The sequence below is a fragment of the Engystomops pustulosus genome, chromosome 8 (genome assembly GCF_040894005.1).
Source record: "Engystomops pustulosus chromosome 8, aEngPut4.maternal, whole genome shotgun sequence".
NCBI lineage: Eukaryota > Metazoa > Chordata > Amphibia > Anura > Leptodactylidae > Engystomops > Engystomops pustulosus.
The window spans coordinates 20,520,883-20,540,961 of record NC_092418.1 but is presented as its reverse complement, the minus strand read 5'-3'; the positions used below and the strand labels follow the sequence as shown (position 1 = coordinate 20,540,961).

At 45.6% G+C, this 20,079-nt stretch overlaps 1 protein-coding gene across 1 annotated transcript; it reads right to left on the bottom strand.

The window, feature by feature from the left end:
- PLK1 (polo like kinase 1) lies at nucleotides 1-4,849 on the bottom strand. The gene is made up of 10 exons (XM_072120102.1): nucleotides 4,283-4,849; nucleotides 3,152-3,320; nucleotides 2,772-2,916; nucleotides 2,251-2,344; nucleotides 1,870-2,089; nucleotides 1,626-1,787; nucleotides 1,453-1,530; nucleotides 1,218-1,372; nucleotides 864-1,046; nucleotides 1-563 (listed from the first exon to the last, which is right to left on the bottom strand). The coding sequence occupies exons 1-10, from the start codon at nucleotides 4,640-4,642 to the stop codon at nucleotides 354-356; spliced, it is 1,776 nt and encodes a 591-aa protein (XP_071976203.1). The 5' UTR covers nucleotides 4,643-4,849; the 3' UTR covers nucleotides 1-353.
- Nucleotides 4,850-20,079: the final 15,230 nt, after the last annotated feature.

Sequence of the window (20,079 nt, the reverse complement as noted above, 5' to 3'; positions counted from 1 at the left end):
TTACATATACAAGGAACTTTAATCTGATATTAATATACAAAAGTTATAAATTCAGTATTTTACATTAAAACCTGACAAACATTGAGAAGTGACGGACAGGACAGGTTCTTGCTCAGAGAGAGTCAGGATGGTCACCGTCTGCATAGCAGTAAGTGCCACTTACAGGCAGGTGAGTGAAGGTACAGTCTGGTAAGTTAGACATCTACTTTAACATAACTGGGCACTTCTCGGCTCTGGGATAAAAGAAAACATCTCTGCTGCTGCCGCCAGGGTTTGTGTTAACCTCCTACTATGATACATAAGACTTGTGCCCAGGGAGCAGAGGAGATGGCGTCCATGTTTCTGTAGCCCAGCTACGCCACGGCCTTTACATATATGGCAGCTCCAGAGCGTGTGTTCTGCAGTTTCTCCACCATGGTGCGGGCGTAGCGCAGTCTGCTCGCCAGTTCTTTGCTACATCCGAATTCTTCTATTAGGCTCAGCTTGTACGTGCGGAACTCCCGTTTCTCGTCAATGTAAGAGACGGCAGCCATGAGGGGACACAGGATGAGCTTTGTGTGATCCTGCAACGTAAAGATCCACATTAAGCATTATAGCCAAACAGTCCCATGTCTGCTACAACATGAGCAAGATTAAAGTGGTTCTCCTAACCACAAGTGATGGCAGAGTTAGGATAGGCCATGACTTCCTGACTAGTAAGGGTCAAGGGTAACAGGTCACCAATTAAAATTCCAGGAAAATAGAAACACCAGTAGACGGTACCCATATTTAGAGGCATTTACACCTTTGCTGGTCTACTGTTATAACCTGGAGTGAGACCACCGAATACCCTTACTAAGCCATCACAAGTACCCCTTGCATACCTGGAAGAAATTAATCTGGACTGTTCCGTTACTCAGATGAAGGATAATGGCGCTTCTAGTCCGGAACCAAGTTCTCAGGTAGGGAAGGCGAGCCAGCTCATCTCCCTCCCGTGGAGTGATGTTGGCACCGGCTTTCAGCAGATGCTCGCTCATGTAGTTTCTGAAATATTTCAGTAGTGTGATCTGAAGAAGCAAAGACAAGAATTTTCGTTCTGTAGCGAGACCATAAATGCAGATAGATATAACACTAGCCAGACTAAGACCATAGATCTTCTCCATTGTGCCCAAATTATGGGGCTTTGAGATTGTCTGGTTACTATTGTTTGTATAAGGGCCATGACGAGACAATCTTACCTTCTTGGTCAGGGCTGATGGGTAAGAGCGCACATTCAAGTAAGATTCGGAGTTATTCCTTTCTATATACTGTAAACTGTCCCCGTCATTATACATTATCAGCCGAGTAGAGTCGTTGAACAAGACGCCAACGCTGTTGTCGCAGAGCTGGTATCCTGCGGAAAAATTAAGCCATGACGTATCCGCAGGGTAGAGTGAGCACAGACATTGGGGGACTGACAAGAGCCTCACTTACCTAGTCCATACTTGTCAGAATAGTCCACCCATTTACTGACCCAAAAGATGGGATTGCAGGCGGGATCCTCAGCTTCCTCTGGATTGGGGATACAAGATGGAGTCAGTAACGTCTTATTTTTCGGTAGTAAAATTGAGAGCTTGATGCAATTTGCAGCCGGGGAGGCATCTTACCTAGCCGGATCAGAGCCTTCTCTGAGGGTTTGGCAGCATTGAGGCTTGCGAGCTGCTGCATCATATCAGACAAGTAGCAGTCGGCAGGCTCTGCCAACTCCGGTGGGACCATCTCTTCATCCTTAGCAGGGGCAGGTTTATCTACAATGGGGGAGTCCTGGCCTGTAACAGATACATCATGGTCATCCACCAGAGCAGTTCATGGATCTCCAAAGCTGAAGACCTTGTTTAGATAAGGACTTACCTTTATTAATAGCGGTAAGTGGTTTTCTAAAGCTTGGATCAATGGTGCTAGGCGCAATGGAGAACCGTGGGGGGACTGTCAAACAGGTTGTGGGTAAACGGTTGGGAATGTGACCGCTGGTGAAGAACTCGTCGGTAAGGAGCTCGTCTATGGTGGGCCGGGTGTTGGGGTCTGAGCGGAGCATTTTCTGTATCAGGGCTGCGGCAACCGGGTTAATGTGCTAGAGGTGAGAAACGAGATGTCAGGACGATTAACACTGGATACCTGCTCCGCTTCACTCCACATGGGTATAGCTCAATGTATATGTGTTCTGTAATGCTCAATTTCACCTGTGGGGGGGGCTGCAGCAGTACTGAACAGCATATATCCATTATCACTCACCTTTGGAATGGAATATTCATTCTTCTTAATTCTCAAGTAAGTTTCCTTTAGGCAAGATGTTTCAAAGGGAGGTTTACCCACCAACAGGGTGTACCTGGAAGGATAGAAGTATAAGATTACTTGGAGCAGATCACAGATATCACTGGCCTCTACACAGCCAAAGGGTAAGTGCTTCATCCTAGAGACAGCTCCACACCTGTCCACAGGTTGTGTCAGGTATTGCACCTTGTGCCCATTGACTTCAATGCAGCTGAGCTGCAGTACCATATACTGCCACTGAACAGGTATGATGCCCATTCTAATGCTGTAGTAAAACGCCAGTAAAAGATTTAAGCCAAGTTTAATTAACCTTATATTGATAGTCAATGTCTGACTGATCTGGATATCTACCCAAATTCTTGCTCTTAGGAGGGATTGGACCCCTACCTATCAAATAGTTACCCCCTATTCTGTGAATAGAGGATAAATAAACTTAGGCCATCCCTTTTAATGAAGCAATGACCTGACAGTCTAGTACTTACATGATACATCCTATGGACCAGATGTCTACTTCAAAACTGTGTCCTTTCTTGCCCAACACCTCTGGTGCAATATAATTGGGGGTCCCGCACAGGGTTTTCTTCCGCTCTCCATCAAATTCTACTTTGGTGGCTAAACCAAAGTCACCTGAAATTTAAAGGGGGTGTTAGACGACCTCCAGCAGCATGGAATATCAGCCATCGAATGATCCAAACTGTGCAGACTTGGGGGCAACGCTCCAATATCATCCCCAATATTGAGATTTAGGAAGGTGCAGCATATGGGTGTGCGTGTGGTCAATTGGGGGATCAGTCGCCCTGGCAGTGACATGCCAAGTGGTAATGCCCTCACCCCCTATATAATAAACCAGGGACCTCCTTACCTATCTTGACCTCCATATCATCATTGAGGAACAGATTCCCGAGTTTCAGGTCCCTATGGATGACCTTGTTGCTGTGCAGATACTGACACCCCTGGATAGTCTGACGCAGGTAGTAGCGCGCCTCCGGCTCCGTCACCGCCTTCCTCCTCTTGTGAAGCTCCAGCAAAGACTGAACAGAACAAAAACCAGCGTAAACCATCAGAGACCACTGAGAACTACAACCCCCAACAAGGATGAGCAATTTCTTTTTTGTTTATGGTTACTGGATTCAGAAATATTTATATCTAGTTAGAGAAATATTGTGAAAATATTTTTTTTTTTGTTGAATCTGATTCACCCACTGCAGAAGATGTTGGAGGGGGAGGAGTGAGCCCCTGCCATAGAAACTGAAGCCTAAACGGTCCAGAACTGCAGTACAAGGAAGCAGCCAGCAGGGGGCGATAGCTGCTTGCTGTCGGTTGGTATGTGGACTGTTACTGTGCCTGGGGCCAAGTACAGAACCGACAACCCGGAGGTTCCGAATTCTAGAGGAACCCCCTTCCCTTATAAAGGCATAAAGACGAAGCTGCTGCAGCACCTCTTGCAGAACCAGAAGGCAACACAACCACTGCTGGGACTTTTAGTCCCCCAACTGAAGAGCACAAAGACTATTTAACCCTTTCCATTAGTCATTCTATGAAATATTGTCCACCTATAACTCATACACTACTGTAAGCAATGCTGGGAGCTGTAGTTCAACAGAAGAGCACAAAAGATTATACTTTGCAGGGCTGCCCCCAGATACTGGGACTTGTAGTCCCCACCACTAGAAGATATGATAGATAGAGATATATATATATCTATCTATATATATCCAGTGACATGCTGGGATTTGTAGTCCAACTGATCAGCTACAGCACAAAGGGAGGTGACAGTTAGCCCTTTCAGGGTTGCACAGATGGAAGATTGCTGGGATATGTAGTCCCCAACACTAAGCCATGGCTATATACAGTGCAAGGCATGCTGGGATGTGTAGTCCTCAGTGCAGGACATGCTGGGATGTGTAGTCCCCACCACCATAAGCAATGGTTACACACAATGCAGGGCATGCTGGGCTGTGTAGTCCCACGGCAGCCGGTACACAGCACCTACCCTCCTGCGGCACAGCTCCAGCACCACGTAGACGAAGTTGTCGTCCTCGAAGAATCCGTGGAAGCCGACCACATGCTTGTGCGCCAGGCTGCGCTGGATGGCGATCTCCATGGTCATCTTGTCCTTCTGGTGCGGTTTTAGCAGCATAGTCTTGGGGACGATCTTGCCGGCGAACACCTCCCGGGTGGCCAGGTCCGTGATCTCATAGCACTTGGCGAATCCTCCTTTACCGAGGAAGCGTCCGCGGAGGTAGCGGCGCCGGGATCGGGGGTCTACCAGGATTTCGGGGATCTCCTTTGCGGCGGGGATCCCCGGGGGCTTAGCTGCCTGCGCCGCCGTCCTGACATCCACTTGAGCCATGTCCACACTGGGTACTAGAAGGAAGCTGCGGTAGTAGCGGTGCTGGCTCTACGTGCTGCTTCTCCACCGGCCCTTTAATCCCTCTGCTCCCGGCCCTGCAGCCGCCGTTGGTTTTGAAGCAGAATGCGCGTTCCTGATTGGCTTATATGATTTAAATTCCAAAGCCGCTGCCGCGGTGCAGCATGGGAGGCTGGCGATTTAAAAGGACGAGGGAGGGTCAACAAGCTTTAATAACAACGGACAGCGAGACAAACGGGCAGAACCGTCCTGCGCATCTGCAGTGGGAGGAGGGTGACCGGGCGAGGGTGTGAGTCTCGTCAGAGGGAGGGTCATATCACTCTACTAATATTTAGGAAACCTGAGGAAGAGGCTAAACAAATCAATGTTATTTATGTATCTAATGAAGTTATGTGGATATGTAATGTACATAATACTGGGATATATACAAATATAATGTCATATGTTCAATACAACAATACCACATGCACATATAATCTATCTCTATGGTCAGTGTCCTATAATAAACTGATGAATAATGCCGCCATAGTGTGTATACTGACATTGGCGCTATATGGTGCACATGGATGTATCATGCCCCCATTAATAGTGCCACATTATTAACAATAGGGAGTCCCCTATATGACATAGTATCTACAGAGTGCCCCCTATATACAATAGTGCCTTTAGAGTGCCCCCTATATGCCATTGTGCCTGTAGAGTGCCCCCTATATACCATTGTGCCTGTAGAGTGCCCCCTATATGCCATAGTGCCTGTAGAGTGCCCCCTATATACCATAGTGCCTAAAGCATGCCCCCTATATACCATCGTGCCTGTAGAGTGCTCCCTATATACCATAGTGCCTGTAGAGTGCCCCTTATATACCTTAAAGCCTGTAGAGTGCTCCCTATATACCATAGTGCCTAGTGATGGTGCTTCCTAAATACCAGTGGTGTAACTATGGCACGTGTTCCAGAGGCAGCACTCAGAGCCATCTCTGTGGGCACCCAGGCCGTCACCCCAGCACAGGGTTTTCCAGACCGGTTGAGTAACTAAAGGCATCCTCCTGCAGTCCTGGGTAGCCATGGGATTATATTGCTGTGTCAGCACTTTGTGATAAATGTGGGGTTTTGGCTGTAGTTTGGGCATTCAGCTTCTTAAAGGGTCATTGCTTTATGCCATAGTGCCTGTAGAGTGCTCCCTTTATGCCACAGTGCCCCTATGAATAATAAGGACATTGGATTAATAAGTAAAGAGAGTCTCGCCCTTACCTAGCAGTGCCTGTAGAGAGCCCCATAAACGGCAGTGCATATTGTTAGAGAGTGCCCCTATATATTGAGGGCCCCTATATAAAGTGCCAGCTTAAAGACCCCTGTATGGAGTCAGACCAAGAAAGCACCCAACTTTGCAGCCCAATTGTCCCCATAAATAGTACCAGCTGGGAGTCCTCTATGTCCACAGAGTGCCCCCAAACATGGTATCACCCGTAAAGTGGTTCCTTAATCTGCCACCAAAAACCCAGCAGAGCCCCCCTATAAATAATAGAGCCACTATGTGCCCCCCCTCCCAGCAGAGCGCCCCTATAAACAGTTTTAGGGTGGAGTTTCTTGAGCCCACTAAACACAATTATCCTGGGGACCCCCCTATTTATAATCCCCTAGAAAACAAATTTGGTTGTCTTCTGCTGTATCTCTGGGGTCTGGTATTCGGTTAGGATCCTCTGGTGAGTAAAGCAGTGATTGCTATAAACAGTACAATATGCCCAGTGTATTATTGCCTGTAGTGTGTCCCCCAAAAGCAATGCCCATAGAAAACCCTGTGTACCCAGTAGTGGCAGCGGATGTCCCTATAACACAATGCACACTGTGCCTGTATTACACCAATGCAACATGCATAAGGAGAACCAGGTCAGGGCTCTCTATATCATCCTACCTGTATAAAAGTGGTAAATATTTGTACAACACTAATGTATAATTACACTCTGCGTATAAGGATATAATAGATGTCATCAGATTACAATGATCAGCACATCAGTAATGCTGTATATGGGATGTGTACTGCCCCCAGGCCACTATAGGTGTGTATATGTGTGATCAGTGGGGGGTCTCCTCCGGTCATCCTGTAAATCCTGGTGGATCAGGAAAACCAAAATCTCCAGACAGAACCTCAGGGGGTCATTTACACGCGGTCATTGTGTGTCACTAGACTCTGATGTGTTTGCACAGGAGCAATCCTCCATTTCCAGGGGCTGTTTACTTATACAAAAGCATCAAACAGTGTAAGACCTGTGCACTGATAGCTTAATGATTGTATAATGATAGTATAGAGATAGTATATGGATTGTATAGTGATTGTATATTTATAGTATACTAATTGTATATTTATAGTATAGTGATTGTATATTTATAGTATAGTGCAGTGATGGCTAACCTATGGCACTGGTGCCAGAGGTGGCACTCGGAGCCCTTTCTGTGGGCACTCAGGCTATCACCAGGCAGGACTCCAAGTATCTTCCTGCAGTCCCAGACAGCCCAGGACTTGCTGTGCACAGAGCTATTTTAATGTGACAGCTCAACCTGGGACTATTTTCTGCTGTATTGGTGTCCTCAGGGGTGGTATCAATGAAAACTGTGACAGAGAAGGGAGTATAAATCACAAATAAAATTTCTGTGTTGGCACTTTGCGATAAATAAATGGGTCTTTCTTGTAGTTTGGGCACTCGGTCTCTAAAAGGTTCGCCATCACTGGTATAGTGATTGTATATTTATAGTATAGTAATTGTATATTTATAGTATAGTGATTGTATATTTATAGTATACTAATTGTATATTTATAGTATAGTGATTGTATATTTATAGTATACTAATTGTATATTTATAGTATAGTGATTGTATATTTATAGTATACTAATTGTATATTTATAGTATAGTGATTGTATATTTATAGTATAGTGATTGTATATTTATAGTATAGTGATTGTATATGTATAGTATAGTATAGTGATTGTATATGTATAGTATAGTGATGGTATATGTATAGTATAGTATAGTGATTGTATATGTATAGTATAGTATAGTGATTGTATATGTATAGTATAGTGATTGTATATGTATAGTATAGTATAGTGATTGTATATGTATAGTATAGTGATTGTATATGTATGGTATAGTGATTGTATATTTATAGCACACAGACACATTGGCCAACATTTATTATTGTGTTTGCGCCAGTTTTCTGGGGTACTTGTAAAAACTGCTTGCACGTGTATTTATGTAGCGTTTTTGCCAATATTGTGGCGCGGCTATACTATATGCGCCGCATACACAATGCCCTGCACCTAAAGGGACTTTCTAGTGCACATTCTCACCGACCACCACATTTATTTCAGCAAGTCCGACTCACGTTTTTGCGCAGGGGGGCGGCAGATTTAAGAAGAATGTGCTCCGGTCTTTATTATTCTAGCTCAATCTGCACATCAGGCTGAATTTACACAAACGTATGCCCACCGGGCTGTAGCTGGGTGGGCATATGTCTGGCGTGCTGGAGAGAAGAAGGGGTGACCCCTCCCCTCTCCATAGCGATGCACAGCGTACGGGGCGTGCACTTGGGGAAAGATAGGACATGTGTACTGAGCGGTACAGTGGCGCTAGTGTATGTCATTGTATTGCTCCGTGCGGCCACTGCCGTCTATGGTGGACCTATGTACGGCCACAAACTTGCAGCCGTACATACGCCCCCCTACAGTTGTGTGAATGCGGCCTTAGTGAGCCATACTGCACATAATGCATTCACGCGGGCTACAGTGCTGACTTGAGAGGCGAACGGAACACAGGTGAGATGGACCAGCAGGTCCAAACGGGGTAGCTGGGCCACAGACAAAGTGTGCAGGCAGGCGGGCAGAGATGAGGTGTGTGGGGGGGCAGGACCCTATTATTGCCATTCTGGGTGCCACTGTCAGCAGGGAGGGAAGTTCCCAGAAGAACTTTGGTTTCACCGTCATCCCGGGCCCCTGGGCAATGCGGGCCCCTTGGCAAATTGCACTTCATCGTGACAGTATTTAATATTCCAGCCCATTCACTGGGAAGCTTGGTTTTTACGGCTTTCACTGTGCGCCCCGAACGTCTAATTTATTCTTTAGGTCGTTGCGATCACTAGGATACTAAATTTATGTAGGTTTTATTGTGTTTTAATACTCCGGAAATTATTATATTTTAATAGATCGGTTATTTTGGGGCGGCGATACCTAATATGTTTATGATTTTTGCTGTTTTTTTTTTTTATATCAGTTATAGGTAAAGGGGGTGGTTTGAGCTTAGGTTAGGTTGTTATATTTTTTTTCCTACTTTTTTAAATTCATTATTTTACTTTATCCCTTGGATGCCTGATTTCTTCTACCATATATCATATCATAGTAACCAATCGTAGCGTTTTGCAATATGCAGCAAACGCCCACCTGGGGTGGTGAGGGTTTGCCTTAATTGGCAGTCTCTCTAAGGAGGACTTTTGCTTCCTGACAAATATGTTAACGAGACCAGAAGGGCTCTGGGTCACTGTCTTCCCCCTGCTCTCCCAGCACTTCCCCCTCCCTCTGCTTCAAGTAATCTCACACAGTGGGAGGGGGAAGTGCTCTGTGCACACCATTACATCCTGTGAAAATACAGCACAGAGGGGCCCTGGGAACACCACCAGAGACAAACTGTCTCATTAGCATAATTGTAAAAGTTGATATTAGAAGGAAGGAGGCGGTAGATAACAAATATAAGAAGATTACCGCAGTCACGGTGCCTGGGTCTATGAGTAATGTCCCTGGTTTATCATGATGGATTTTAATGGTAGATTTGCAAACATTGCCGATAGTTAAGAGGTTCCTATATTTTTCATTATAATTTGTTCCCATTCTCCTAGTTTTGCAGTGCAGCCACTAGGTGGCAGGAGAATGTCGCTGTGATATGCCGCCATGCTTTGGCCAGGGCGCTGTTATTTTCCAGTCTTATAGGCACAAAACAATAAACTGACACCAGCGATGCCCAAAAAACCCATCTGACTATAATTGGCGTCTGTATTATTTACAATGGGGTGTCTGTTACTTTACTAGATGTAGAATTTTTTCTTCTGGGATTTTAAAGGAACCTTTGGCCCCTAACCTGGTCCCTTCATGGTCCGGGTCCTCATGTTCAGGGGTAGGATAAGGCAGTGGTCTAGGGCACCATTAGAAAAAGGGGCACAATGTAAAGAATCTGCAACCATATTGTGGAGCTATATATATATATATATATATATATATATATATATGCAGTATACACTCTCATCCGGAACCCGCCACAAGGACCCAGGCTGACGCCCCGCAGTGTTATATCATGGAGGGAATAGGTGGCAATACTGGATCTTCTTCAAAGAATAAATGTTCTGCCTGTTCCAGGAAAACGAGAACATGAAGAACTTATCATCCGGACGTCTCCTGGCACCTTAAAGGTAACTTCTATTTTTAAGAAAATTGTTCTATTAAAGGAATGGAAAGAGGAGGCTCAAACCATGAAAATACCTGTAATAACAGCAGAAACAGAGGTAATACACACAGTGATGTCACAGTACAGGGATAATACATACAGTGATGTCACAGTACAGGGATAATACACACAGTGATGTCACAGTACAGGGATAATACACACAGTGATGTCACAGTACAGGGATAATACACACAGTGATGTCACAGTACAGGATAATACACACAGTGATGTCACAGTACAGGGATAATACACACAGTGATGTCACAGTACAGGGATAATACACACAGTGATGTCACAGTACAGGATAATACACACAGTGATGTCACAGTACAGGGATGATACACACAGTGATGTCACAGTACAGGGATAATACACACAGTGATGTCACAGTACAGGGATAATACACACAGTGATGTCACAGTACAGGATAATACACACAGTGATGTCACAGTACAGGATAATACACACAGTGATGTCACAGTACAGGGGATAATACACACAGTGATGTCACAGTACAGGGATAATACACACAGTGATGTCACAGTACAGGGATAATACACACAGTGATGTCACAGTGCAGGATAATACACACAGTGATGTCACAGTACAGGGATAATACACACAGCGATGTCACAGTACAGGGATAATACACACAGTGATGTCACAGTACAGGGATAATACACACAGTGATGTCACAGTAGAGGGATAATACACACAGTGATGTCACAGTAGAGGGATAATACACACAGTGATGTCACAGTACAGATATAATACACACTGTGATGTCACAGTACAGGGATAATACACAGTGATGTCACAGTACAGGGATAATACACAGTGATGTCACAGTACAGGGATAATACACACAGTGATGTCACAGTACGCGGATAATACACACAGTGATGTCACAGTGCAGGGATAATACACACAGTGATGTCACAGTACAGAGATAATACACACAGCGATGTCACAGTACAGGGATAATACACATAGTGATGTCACAGTACAGGGATAATACACACAGTGATGTCACAGTACAGGGATAATACACACAGTGATGTCATCAGTACAAGGATAATACACGCAGTGATGTCACAGTACAGGGATAATACACAGTGATGTCACAGTAGAGGGATAATACACACAGTGATGTCACAGTACAGATATAATACACACAGTGATGTCACAGTACAGGGATAATACACACAGTGATGTCACAGTACAGGGATAATACACAGTGATGTCACAGTACAGGGATAATACACACAGTGATGTCACAGTACAGGGATAATACACACAGTGATGTCACAGTACAGGGATAATACACACAGTGATGTCACAGTACATAGATAGTACACACAGTGATGTCACAGTACAGAGATAGTACACACAGTGATGTCACAGTACAGAGATAATACACAGTGATGTCACAGTACAGGGATAATACACACAGTGATGTCACAGTACAGGGATAATACACACAGTGATGTCACAGTACAGGGTTAATACACACAGTGATGTCACAGTACAGAGATAATACACACAGTGATGTCACAGTACAGAGATAATACACGCAGTGATGTCACAGTACAGGGATAATACACACAGTGATGTCACAGTACAGAGATATTACATACAGTGATGTCACAGTACAGAGATAATATACAGTGATGTCACAGTACAGGGATAATACACACAGTGATGTCACAGTACAGGGATAATACACACAGTGATGTCACAGTACAAGGATAATACACAGTGATGTCACAGTACAGGGATAATACACACAGTGATGTCACAGTGCAGGGATAATACACACAGTGATGTCACAGTACAGAGATATTACACACAGTGATGTCACAGTACAGAGATAATACACAGTGATGTCACAGTACAGGGATAATACACACAGTGATGTCACAGTACAGGGGATAATACACACAGTGATGTCACAGTACAGGGATAATACACACAGTGATGTCACAGTACAGGGATAATACACACAGTGATGTCACAGTACAAGGATAATACACAGTGATGACACAGTGCAGGGATAATACACACAGTGATGTCACAGTACAGGGATAATACACACAGTGATGTCACAGTACAGGGGATAATACACACAGTGATGTCACAGTACAGAGATAATACACACAGTGATGTCACAGTACAGGGGATAATACACACAGTGATGTCACAGTACAGGGATAATACACACAGTGATGTCACAGTACAGGGATAATACACACAGTGATGTCACAGTACAGAGATAATACACACAGTGATGTCACAGTACAGGGGATAATACACACAGTGATGTCACAGTACAGGGATAATACACACAGTGATGTCACAATACAGGGGTAATACACACAGTGATGTCACAGTACAGGGATAATACACACAGTGATGTCACAGTACAGGGGATAATACACACAGTGATGTCACAGTACAGAGATAATACACACAGTGATGTCACAGTACAGGGGATAATACACACAGTGATGTCACAGTACAGGGATAATACACACAGTGATGTCACAGTACAGGGGTAATACACACAGTGATGTCACAGTACAGGGATAATACACACAGTGATGTCACAGTACGGGGATAATACACACAGTGATGTCACAGTACAGGGATAATACACACAGTGATGTCACAGTACAGGGGATAATACACAGTGATGTCACAGTACAGGGATAATACACACAGTGATGTCAGTTGTTTTGTTGTCTATATCTTCCTCACATGAATCAGGGTGGATAATTTGCTGGTTTATGGCTATCCTGCATGTTTATGGCAGGTTGTTGCTATGTGGCGGCTGTCCCTTGGTCGTGCTGTGGATGATACATGGTAGAGGACGTGAGTCGCCCGGAGCTGTGGATGTAAACATCTTCTGTCATCTCCTTCCAGGTGACCTAGATCCCGGCTGGCACAGGCAGCGCTGCACCTGATGTATCACTATGCCGGGAAGACGAGACGTCACACCACATGTTACCAGGGTTTACTTAAAGGAGTCTCCCCCTTAAGGACATTAAAAAGTGTACGATTGCAGGGGGGATTGTCCGATTACCCCCATTGCTCCATATGTGTAGGACACTGGTGTATACGCTCAACAAGGGCTTCACCTTGTACAGGTACATATAAAGTACTGGGGCTTATTCACTTGATTCCTTCTTTTAGGGTGGATCAGAACCATTTTCCAAGTTCCTTGGCAGAGTGGAGCGATACCCGTGTCTGTCATCATGACTACAGATAAACCGGTCTCATAGGAAGTGTTGGCTGCTGGCGTGCGGTGGTCTAGTGTGACCTCCAGGGGAATCCGCCAGTGATATTTATTCTGTATTAAGGATCACATCTTCTTCTCGGGAAGAACCTTCTTCATCTGATCACTTATCTCTTATGATTTTATTCTTTTTCTCTATTGTCATAAATTTCTTGGATTCTCCATTAACACAACAACATTTGCAATATAAGGGATTTTGGGGGTGGACAGGGGTCAGTATGGGTTCCCTGAGTATCCTGTGTGACCTAACAAATTTCTATCATTGACAGAAGGAACTTTTTATCTATTTTGTATTACAGCAGGAGGAACCGATCATCTATTCACTCTCGTCTAGACTTCTGTAACTCCCTACTAATTATCTTCCACTCACTAATTTCTATCTTATCCAATCTATTCTTAATTCAGCAGCCAGGCTTGTACCAAACGCTACACGGATGCCTCCAATTTGTGCCAGTCACTGCACCGGCTGCCCGTCTCCTTCCAAATACAGTTTAAATCACCCTCATCCACAAAGCTCTGCACAACGCTGCACCTTCCTATCTCTCGTCTCTGATCTCAGTCTATCGCCCTTCCCCTGCTCTTCCATCTGATATTAGATTCATCTTTACCTTAATTTGAAACTCTCATGCACATCTCCAGGACTTCTCCCGAGCTGCACCAATTCTCTGGAATGTCCTTCCCCGGGCTTTCAGACCAATACCCAACCTCCAAAGCTTCAACGTGCTCTTAAAATCCATCTCTTTAGGCAGGACTGTCACACTCACTAACTGCATGAAATGTCAACTCTCTTCACTAACCCATCCTGTATTTTCCTACCGTCTGTTATCCATCAAACACCAGATACCGAGCTCCAGGCTTGGACTTTGTATATAAGATGGCGGCTGATGGATGGTTCAAGCAGCAGAAATTTTATTATTTTATACTGTTCCCTTATAAAGAATGTCTGGACCATTAGACAAGCTCTTATACCTCTTGTGTCACCTCCTCATCCTCATAGACTGTAAGCTCTTGTGTCACCCCCTCATCCTCATAGACTGTAAGCTCTTTTGTCACCCCCTCATAGACTGTAAGCTCTTATCACACTTTCCCTGACCCCATGATATAGCCCATACTAGACTTTTCTGGTCAGTTCATGGCTCCCTTGTTTGCCTGGATTACTATTCCTGGGATTGCGGTGGATCTGGAGACCCTCACGTGAGACGAGTCAGGCCAATAATTCTGCCATATCTACAATGCTAGACTGTAATACCGTGCATAGCCTGAGCACAGGAGTGGCGCTATCCCCCTCAGTTAGAGTTATTACAGTACTATATGACTGTGAGCCATGTTCCTTCTCGTCTCTTCGCTCAATATTAAGAATAAACACAAACTTTTTTTTTTCTGTTTTCCCGCTCCAGCTTCCTTCTCGTCTCTCGTCTCTCGCCTCGAATTTCCCGCACTTGTTTGTTTAGACATGTAACATCTCCTCTTGTTTGCCTTCGGTCTCATCCCTATGTTCTCTTCCAGCAAACGTTACACGTGACTTACAGATTAATGTCAGTAATGTGTCCTACAAATGTGCCAAAGAATTTACCGAAATCCTACACAGGACCTGCATGATCTCCATATTGGGATGCGAGGATTGTAGCTTCCTCCCGGATATGACGGACCCACGGATTGATGTACTTCTTGTATTCACACAGTGGGGCAGATTTACGATCCCGCGGCGCGTTGTCTGACGAGGATTGGGGTCCGGCACGATTCACTAACATTGTGCGTCCGAGTTCCTGCATCAGTCGCTGCTGCGCCGAGATCCGCAGGAATTCACCTTCTTCTTCCTGGTGCATGTAAGTGCCGATCTTGCGACACAAATCCTTTTTTAAATTCCATGGTTTGCCCGAATTCGTCGGCCACGCCCCTGATTTCTGTCGCGTGCAAGCCGGCGCCGATGTGCCAAAATCTGATCGTGTGCACCAAAATCCAGGGGCAATTTGGCGCAAAACGGAAATATTCAAGTAACCTGATGAAAGTGCGGCGTTTGGACCCTTAGTAAATGAGTCCCAATGTGTAAAGGTTACATTTAAAGGGATTGTCTCCTATGTACCACCTTGTAGCACATGCTCTCTTATGGCCAGGGGCGGAGTAAGAGCCATGGGCCCTGTATGAATATAATAGCCCCCTATAAATCTGGAATTCACTCCCTACTTATGGTTCCAGAATCAAGCTTCTTGTTTTCTTGGGTGAAGGGGTGTAACTTGAGGGGGTGCAGAGGTTGCGGTTGCATCCGGGCCCAAGAGGTTAATGGGGATCATTAGGTGTCACTTTCCCATATGAGAAGACTATTACTATAAACCATACATTATAGTCGCGGCCCTGGCACAGACTTTGCACTGGGGCCCATCAGCTTCTAGTTACGCCACCGGCCAGGGGCCCCCTAGAAAGCTCGGGGCCCCGGCCTCCCGCCCAAACTTACTATATTATAATTCACTACTGGTTATGGCTATGCCCTTATCTAGGACGCTTCATTATAAGGGACTAATGTACATTTTGGAGCATGTTGTGAATATGCACATTTGACTGTCCACATGTTGTCAGGACATGGTCGGAGTTGTAGTCTCAGGTGAAAGACCACCGGATGTGGCAGATTGTGGCACCACGGATGAATCCTGTCTCTCCCCCATCTGGGAGTTTGCCAATTATTAATGCTTAATATTATAAGTCAACACAAACCTCGTGATCTGGTATTTGGGATACAGCTTCCTCCTCATCTTTGGTGCTGAATGTCCTCGCTGTTTGCTTAGATATCTTACATCTAATAGTCGTGTCCTGGGGCCGGTCTCATCCTCGCTCGTGGCTGCACGTGTACCGAGGATTAATGTTTTATGGACATTGTGTCGGTGGCATCACATTTATTATATTTGATGTAATATTATTCCTCACGTGTACGGGAGTCTTAAAGGAGCCACCGGCAGATTGTCCTGCTATTTTTTCACTAAATTTGAGAGAGTTGGAAACTCTGGATTCTTGACATGGCCTGAAACATCCAGGGCAGTGCCGTAGGGAAGGATTGTCCTGTCCTGTCTCTTTCTATCGTTTGCAAGAACCAACATTTATCTCAACATTGTTAACAATGGAAAGTGTCCCAAAAGGGATAAAGTCTGTGGTGGGGAACGCGAATACTGAGCCCTTCTTCAGATCTATCCCATAGAACAGCGTGGGGCCCAGAAAACAAAGCGGTGGGGTCCGGTCCAGTCTGGACTCATCGGGGCACATTTACTTACTCGTCGAGGTGCGTTGTCCGACGAGGATTCCGTGCTGCCTCCATTCACTTAGATCGTGCGTCCAATTTCCTGCTTGTGTCGCCTCCCCGCTGAGATCCGCCGGAGTTCACCTTTTTCTTCCCGGTGCATGTGCTGAGGCAGATTTACTTACCCGGTCCATTCGCGATCCAGCGGCGGGTTCTCCGACGCTGATTCGTGTCTTCCGGCGATTCACTAATTTAGTGCGCCCGATGTCCACCAGGTGTCGCTGCTGCGCTGAAGTCTGTCGGAGTTCACTGGAGTTCACCAAGCCAGGCCGGGTGCAGGTAAGCGTGTGTCGAGCGACACATTTTTAAAAAAAATACGGCGGTTTTTCCGAATCCGTCATGTTTTCCGACGGCCACGCCCCCGATTTCCGTCGCGTGCATGCCGGCGCCGATGCGCCACAATCCGCACGCCAAAAGCCCGGGCAATTCGGCGCAAATTGCTAATTTTGGGGAAACCCGACTAAAAAACGCGATTCGGGCCCTTAGTATTTGACCCCCAATTTGCTTTTTTAAATTCCACGGTTTGTCCAAATCAGTCGGGTTGTCCGACGTCCACACCCCCCGATTTGTGTCGCGTGCAATCCGATCGCGTGCACCAAAAACCCGTGGCAATTCAGCGCGAAACCGAAAAAAAATCAATGAAACCCGACGAAAATGTGCTCCATTGTTAAGACAAGAACACAGAGTCACAACTCCTGAAGGCAATGGTAAAGATATACAGGTCTTAGCCCCCTCCAGTTATGGCACTGATCCTACATTATACCTTTATATGGCCATATATGATGCTACCGGATGCTGGCAACGCTACGGTGAGGTGATTACAAACTGTGGGGCTTATTTGCTTAGGGTCCGCCAACGCACATTCGTCAGACTTTTCGACGTTTTCGGGCTTTGCACGGCCGTGACAGATACTTAAAGGGGTTATCCGGGTTTAAATTTTTTTTTATGTCCGGGCTGGGGAGGGCTAGTTAAACATAATAAACATGTACTTACCTCCTCCGGTGCTGCCGGTGTCCCGCGCCGCGGCCCGTCTTCTCTGTGCGCCGGTTTCATTACACCGGCGCACAGGGAGCTTCCGGCCGGAAGCTCCCATGCGCACCATCTCTCAGCGCTTACAACGCTAAGAGATAGGGACGCATGGGAGGAGCCGTCCACATCGTGGACCGGAAGCTCCCTGTGCGCGGCTTCCGTGCCCCTGTAAACAAACGGGGCACGGATCGAAGGGACCGCGGCGCGGGACATCGGCGGCGCCGGAGGGGGTAAGTACATGTTTATTATGTTTAACTAGCCCTCCCCAGCCCGGACATAAAAAAAAATTTAAACCCGGATAACCCCTTTAACAGGGGATTGTGGCACAACTTCCATTCAACAGAAATCAGGGGGCGGGCCATCAGACAATCCGACTGATTCGGATTTACCTTTCAAATTGTGTCGCAAGACAATGCACTTACATGCACCAGGAAAAAATGGAGAACTCCAGCAGACCAGAGCGGGGAAGCGACACATGCAGGAAATCGGGTGCACGATCTTAGTGAATCGCGGCACAGTGCATTATCGTCGGTGCATTTTCGGTTTCATAGACACAGACAAACATCGCTGCACGAGGGGCTGTCTGAGACTCCCGATGGCAGTGACTTCACCAAGTGCAAAAATACCTTCAAACCCCACTTTAGAGTATATTTTGTTAGACAGCCTGGTCCTGCCCGCCGATCTGCTGACTTCACAATTGGTGGGTGGGACCAGACTGCCAAAAAGTGGGAGGCATATATTTAAATAAATGAAAAAACAAGGTGCTCCAGTGACATAGCCGGACCACCCCTTACTGATTAGCATAATTTTTATAACTCTATATTGACGCAATCGAAGCGTATGTAGAGTTATAATAAAAGAAGTCCTGAGAAGTGTGGTTCCTCAGGAAATTCATTTACCATGAGTGAAACTTTAATTGGTGTGATGTCCTTTCATTTTTATTTTTTACACCGGACTAAGCTAACTGGAACCTAACGACTCCGATCCCCTTTCCTTCCCTCCCTTCCTCAGACCCACCAAGGTCTTTTACCTGATGTTTGTATTGTTGACCCTAATACAGGGTCCTGTTATAGATCATGAAAACTCAATAAACACAGTTCAAAAAAGAAAAAAAACACCCAGTTCCTGGAAGCGGGGAGATGTGTGGTGTCATCTTCACTTTGAACTGTAAATTATATTGGCATCCCTGGGATGCTGATACAGTTTATATCCATCATAATATACCAGGGACACTTACTAATTATTATATTTGCTATCCATGGCCTTCTTACTTCTAAAATAAATTTAAAAATTATGCTAATGAGCCCGGAAGGCTCAGGTGGGTGTTTCCACAGCCCCTCAGTGCTTTAGCTTCGCAGTCAGTTACAATGAGCTGAGCAGGTCTTCCTTCCCTTGCACTTTCTTCTGCTGCTAGATTACACAGACAGGAGGTTGGGTAAGACATGTTCTTCTCATTGTAACAGGCAGTGAATTTGCATAATCGAGGGGCTCTGGTAATGCCCCCAGAGCCCTTAAGACTCATTAGCATAATGTTAAAAGCTGTTACCTTGTGCGGACATGTTGCCCTTATTCCACTGTATTACAGGATTCTCCCGGTGATTGGCGGCTCACGTGCCTCCGCTGGCCTGGCCTGTGCGCGGTGATGCAGATGTTAATGAGGCCATTTTAATATTTCACAGAAAAGTGTGTGAAGTTGGAAAAACCCAGTGTCATGTAGGCACAGGGCCGGTGTGATCTCATTCAGCGCCATTGTTTTAGCTGCAGCACCTGTGTCTATTAAAACCTGGCACTGACACCAATGTTTAAACAGGTTTAATTAAGAATCGGAGTGTACCGCGTCCAAAGACATTTGCTTCCCAGCACTTAGCGCCGTGCGCCTGCGCTGTCTCCATTGTATCAGCATTATCCCCTGCTCTCAGCCAAAGAAAAATAGATCATTTCCAGTGTTGTTTGCTGAGTGTGAAAGGTAAGAAGGAGTGAGATTTGTTATGTTCCTGGTGAGGTTTCATATATTACCTTAGTAGGACTATGCATATATAAGGATAATGACCTCCGCACCAGGATCGGGCATGCGGGTCGTGGTGGTGGAGCGTACAGCTTTAGGACCCCGTGTGCCAGCTGGACGTAGCCAGGAGATAGATGCTAATGGTTATTTTTTAATCACTTTAAGATCACGGTGCCAGTACAGTCTCCTCCTCCTGCTAGGGCCATGCATTGAGATTCTGACTACGACTACGACAAGAGCCCACTGTGCAGAATGTGCAGATTACTTTGTGAACTAAAGAAAGTGACAGATCTATCTGCAAAGGAAATTTCTTAGCT

Excerpts from the sequence above, each read along its gene's own strand:
- PLK1 (XM_072120102.1), bottom strand. The coding sequence starts at position 4,642 with ATGGCTCAAGTGGATGTCAGGACGGCGGCGCAGGCAGCTAAGCCCCCG. Across the intron at positions 2,090-2,250 it reads ATGAATATTCCATTCCAAAG|CACATTAACCCGGTTGCCGC; the intron begins GTGAGTGATAAT and ends TCTCACCTCTAG. Across the intron at positions 564-863 it reads TCCAGATTAATTTCTTCCAG|GATCACACAAAGCTCATCCT; the intron begins GTATGCAAGGGG and ends TTTACGTTGCAG.